Source organism: Rhagoletis zephyria, unplaced genomic scaffold (assembly GCF_001687245.7).
Source record: "Rhagoletis zephyria isolate East Lansing unplaced genomic scaffold, Rhagoletis_zephyria_1.1 Rzeph_scaffold_01823, whole genome shotgun sequence".
NCBI classification, from domain to species: Eukaryota; Metazoa; Arthropoda; class Insecta; order Diptera; family Tephritidae; genus Rhagoletis; species Rhagoletis zephyria.
This window is the reverse complement of record NW_016158907.1, coordinates 19,551-24,677: the sequence shown is the minus strand read 5'-3', so window position 1 is coordinate 24,677 and position 5,127 is coordinate 19,551. Positions and strand designations below refer to the sequence as shown.

Here is a 5,127-nt window from a genome sequence, read left to right as displayed (position 1 = left end):
AAATGTGCAAAATAGAAAAATAAAAGTGCCAAAAAAGGTGCCATTCCTTTTAATCATTCACATTTAGCAATAAAATAAAGCCACATTTTCAAAACAAAAGTGCAATGATAAAATAAGATAAACCAGTTGAATAGCCTTTATAAATTAGAAAATTTTAGTTGAGAAAAAGAAGTGCACGCAAAGGATTTCACCGGGGACCGCGGCGTTGCGTGACGTGGTGTGCGCGCCGGTCGCGCGAGGTACGCGGGGCGCGAACGCGGGCCGCCGCGAAGCTAAGCAAATTTAATGTTTGAAAGAGCAAAAATGTCAATGGATTTTATTTCGCTTTTAAAAAGGTAATAATGTCAATTGAATTTATTTCGCACCAGAGTGGGAAATAAAGTCAATTGACCTTATATCCGTTGATCTTATTACTGTCACTGATGACAGTACGAATGGAAATTATAATAGGGAGGTTTTAGTTTTTTAAACTACAATTTAATTATTATTTTGTAATGCGTAAATTATGTATGTACATAAACCTAAATATTTAGTTAGGTTCTAAAAAGCTATTGTTCAATATTTACGATATTGGTTTCGATATTAAAAGTAGTATTTATTAACAATAATGAAATTTACAATTGGCGGGGGGCCGAACCGTACTTAGGCGATTGATGGGGCAGAACTTCTCCAAGTGGTGGACTGTAGCGCACAATGTTTCTTCGTGGGCTAATGTTTTGGAGTGTTCCAACTGATGGACGGCCGGCGGTCGACGGAGACGGCGGCTAAATGGATGTCCAATTCCAACGACGACGGGGATGGTTTCAGCGGGTTAGGAGTCGTGCCGTTGTATAGCAAGTTGCTTGCAAGTGTGGTGCGTCAAACTACGCGCTACGTTCAAAAACGCCTTCAACTCGCGGCCACGAAATGAAACACCAAATGTTTTGCTTTTGAACGATTTATTCACTTGGCTTTCGATTACAAAAAAGATGCAAATTTTCGCGTATAATGCGAACTTTAATTGACTTCAATATCCGAATATAAAAAACAATGATACAATAGGTTTAATGAAATATTTCGCGCACGAGCACTGCAGTTACGTCTATATAGCGAAGAAATAAAATTGTAATAATAAAGCTGTCAAAAGATGCAAAGCATATATATATACATACAAATGAGTATACAGCGAGTTGGTAGCGAGCGAGTTGGGCATGCGTTGCCAACCACTCCTAAGATAAGCTTACAAAGGGTGCACACCAGAGCTAGTTCAAAGTATAAATTCAAAATATACAAAATTCAAGAGATACAAAATTCAAAATGAAATGCACACTAGTAAGCTAGCTACAAATTGTGTTAATTAAATATAAGTGTTGCAGTGCTCGCGTAGCCATCCTCCCGGCCCTGGCCGCGTTAGGCGGCTAGTGCATCCTTCAGCTCCCGTAGAGCCCTCATTGCCTCGTGGACCAAAATTTTGGTAGCCTTGCTACGATAGCCAGCGGTTTGGAATCCCTTCCTCGTGAAGCGCACTTTACGGTTCCCGCTGGTGGGATGGTGTCGGGTGTGGTTGTAGGGCGGTGATGTACGCCTTGATCCCCCACGTTGGGGAGCGTTTTTGTTTGTCTGGTCGAGGCGTTTGGGGGGCGGCACTACGGAGTTCGCCCTCGTGCGGCGGGCTGCCGGTATACCATTCCGGTGCAGTAGTGTATGATGCTGTAGGGAGCAAGTGCGGCAGGTGGTAGTGGACGTGCACTGGGCGGTCGGATGCGAAAGCGCCAGGCAGTTCGTGCAGTACTTGTGCGCCCTTGCCAGTAAGAAGCGCTGCTGTGGCTGTACGCCCAAGAACGCTGGACACACTCGGAGCGCATGATGACCGGCGCACAATCGGCACCGCTTATAATCCTCCGTGGGATGATTCGCCGAACGTATGCTGTGGGTGGTTCCAATCTGCGACTTTAGGAACGTTCGCGGTGCTGGCTGAGGTGCCTCATCGTGATCCATCTGGAAGAAGTTTGTATACGGAAATTTTTAGTGTTACGTATATTAATATATGGGAGGCATAGGAGAGAGATACGAAAGTGTATATGTATGTGTGGTGTGTGAAAATCGATGTGCAGTCATTTGGCTGCTTATTCAAGTGAGGAGTTTATGGAGTGCTGATCGGTTTCAATGCGAGAGGGGGTGTCTTCGCTCGAAGGCAAAAATACTAATTTTACTAATGGCCGAGTGAGTAGGCCTGTTTGGGTGCGGACGTCGACCACACGAATGTGTCCATCCTTGCCAGGGTGCAACCTTTCGATGCGGCCCAGGCGCCACTCCGTGGGCGGGAGTGTGTCATCATTAATGACTACGCATTCTCCGATTCTGGGTTCTACTTGAGCGTTCTTCCACCTGTGTCGCTTATGTAGGTCTTTAAGGTAGTCTTCCTTCCATCGGTTTGCGAATTGGTGGTGTAAAACCTTGAGTTTTTCCCATCTATTAATGAGCGAGAGGTTTTCGCGATTAGACTCGGGGAATGATAGGAGGGGAGCACCCCGGAGAAAGTGGCCAGGTGAGAGCGCTGTAAAGTCCGTCGGGTCTTGGGTGAGTGGGGTTATCGGACGAGAATTTAATACAGCTTCTACTCTTATTAAAAGGGTAGTAAACTCCTCAAACGTAAATTTATGGGGCCCGGCAGTCCTTTTGAAGTGAAGTTTAAAACTTTTAACGGCAGACTCCCATAAGCCACCCATGTGCGGGGCGCTGGGAGGTATAAATTGCCAATTAATACCCTGGGGTGAGTATTTTTGGACAATATCACGGGATGCAGTTTGGAGGAAGACAGAGAACTCCTTTTCAGTGGCTCTTTTGGCTCCTATAAAAGTTTTGCCATTGTCACTCATCATTTTAGCGGGGTAACCACGGCGACCAACAAAACGAGCAAAGGCGGCGAGAAATGCCTCTTTGGTCAGGTCTGAGCACAGCTCGAGGTGTACCGCCTTTGTTGTGAAGCACACAAAGACGGCCACATAGCCTTTCACTAAAGTGGGAGATCTTAGCATGGAGGCTTTTATTTGAAAAGGCCCAGCAAAATCAACACCGGTGGTGGTGAAGGGCGGAGCGAAGGTGCATCGTTCGGGCGGCAGGGCAGCCATAATCTGCGAGCGCATTTGCTGTTTGTGAATGGTGCAGGATTTACATTGATAAATGCATTTTTTGATGAGGGGTTTTAGCCGGGGAATATACAATTCTTGCCTGGTCATCTGCTGCATAAGTCGTACTTCTGCATGGAGCAGGAGATCATGGAGAAATTTTAGATAGAGGAATGCGAATCGGGACTTTTCCGGAATTATAATGGGGTGACGTTCGTTGTAGCTCAGGGTAGCATGAGCAAGGCGTCCATTGACGCGGATAACTCCATTTTTATCCAAGAAGGGGTTAAGAACTAATAGTGAACTCTTTTTGTCAATGGGTTTTGAGTCTTCTAAGCGGGCTTTTTCATGGGGGAAGTGACGGGTTTGCGTAAGGATGATCAGACGAATTTTCGCTTGGCGGAGCTCATCATGTGATAGCGGGGATGATGCGCGGTCAGAAGCTCCTGTCCCTTTGTCGTTTAGTCGTCTGATGAACTTGAAGACGTAAGCCATCACTCTCAAGGCTCGAGAGAAAGAGGAAAACCTGTCCAGAATGTCGGGGTCTTCTTCGGTAGTGAGGAGTGCCTCCACTCTTCGTACTTCCGGGGGGTTGACCTTGCGGACTGGGGGTTTTGGCCATCCTTCGGGGGGCTTGGATAGCCACTCAGGACCATTCCACCATAACGACGACGCTGCTAAGTCTAGTGGCTTGCAACCCCTTGTGCCCATATCTGCGGGGTTGTCGCTGCTGCATACATGTCGCCAGGTGGCGTTTCCGACGAGTTCCAAGATCTCCGCGGTGCGATTAGAGACGAACGTTTTCCAAGAGTGGGGTGGCTTTTCCAGCCACGCCAATACAATTTCAGAGTCAGACCATAGTACCAGTTTTCTTTTAGAGAGGTCGAGATGGGACTGAATAGCTGCGACAAGTTTGGCTAAGAGAAGAGCTCCGCAGAGCTCAAGCCGGGGTAAGCTAGTTGTTCGAAGGGGTGCTACCTTGCCTTTGGAAACCAGAAGGTGAGAAGAGATACTGGAACCATGAGTAGTTCGAACATATACGTTAGCACAATATGCCTTTTCTGAGGCGTCGCAGAATCCATGGAGTTCAACATGCTGGTCGGGAACAAAGTTTACCCATCGGGGTATTTGAATGGTCGAGATTGTGTGGAGATTTTGTGCGAACTGAGACCATTTAACAAGACGGAGGGGCTTGACTTTTTCGTCCCAGTCAGTTCCGTCGATCCAGAGCTCTTGTAAGAGAATCTTTGCCTGGATCATTATCGGCGTAAGCCACCCTGCGGGGTCAAAAAGTTTCGCGACAGAGGAGAGAATCTGTCGTTTAGTGCTAGCAGATAAGGCTGGGATGGAGTCGATCGTATAGGAAAACGTGTCTGTGAGCGCGTTCCATTGGATCCCTAGAGTCTTTGTGGTACTTGCCTTTTCGAACTCGAGAAAATTAGTATCGAGCAAGTCCTCTTTCCTTATATTTTTGAGAATTTCTGGGTGGTTCGCTGTTATTTTCTTTAAGGGAAAGCCTGCCGAGTTTAGAGCCTGAATGACTTGGGTGAGAGATTGAGTGGCGATTGTCAGATCGTGGCTGCCAGAGAGTATGTCATCCACATACGTCTCTTTATTCAGAATGTGGGCGGCCATTGGGTAGTTGGTTTTTTCATCTTGTGCTACTTGGTGAAGTGTGCGAATGGCGAGGTAGGGCGCACAGTTTGCACCGAATGTGACCGTTTTTAATTTATAATCTTGAATGGGACTGGTTGTCGGTGAACGAAAGATTATTCTTTGAAAGTCCTGGTCTTCGGGATGTAGCAGTATTTGTCGGTACATCTTTTCGACATCACCATTAAATACAAATTTATACATTCGCCACTTGAGGATGAGAAGCATCAAATCAGGCTGGAGAGTTGGTCCGGTATATAATACATCGTTAAGAGAGTAACCGGATCCCGAAATCTTTGATGCATTAAAGACAACTCGTACCTTTGTCGTTCGTTTTTCGGGCTTAATGACCGCATGGTGAGGGAGA

General features: G+C 46.5%; 1 protein-coding gene across 1 annotated transcript; it reads right to left on the bottom strand.

Moving 5' to 3' along the window:
* Nucleotides 1-927: 927 nt before the first annotated feature.
* Nucleotides 928-3,243, bottom strand: LOC108365274 (uncharacterized). Its single transcript, XM_017619270.1, has 2 exons — nt 1,152-3,243; nt 928-1,081 (listed from the first exon to the last, which is right to left on the bottom strand). Exon 1 carries the CDS (start codon nt 3,225-3,227, stop codon nt 2,106-2,108), a length of 1,122 nt encoding a protein of 373 aa, XP_017474759.1. The 5' UTR covers nt 3,228-3,243; the 3' UTR covers nt 928-1,081; nt 1,152-2,105.
* Between the last annotated feature and the right edge of the window lie 1,884 nt (nt 3,244-5,127).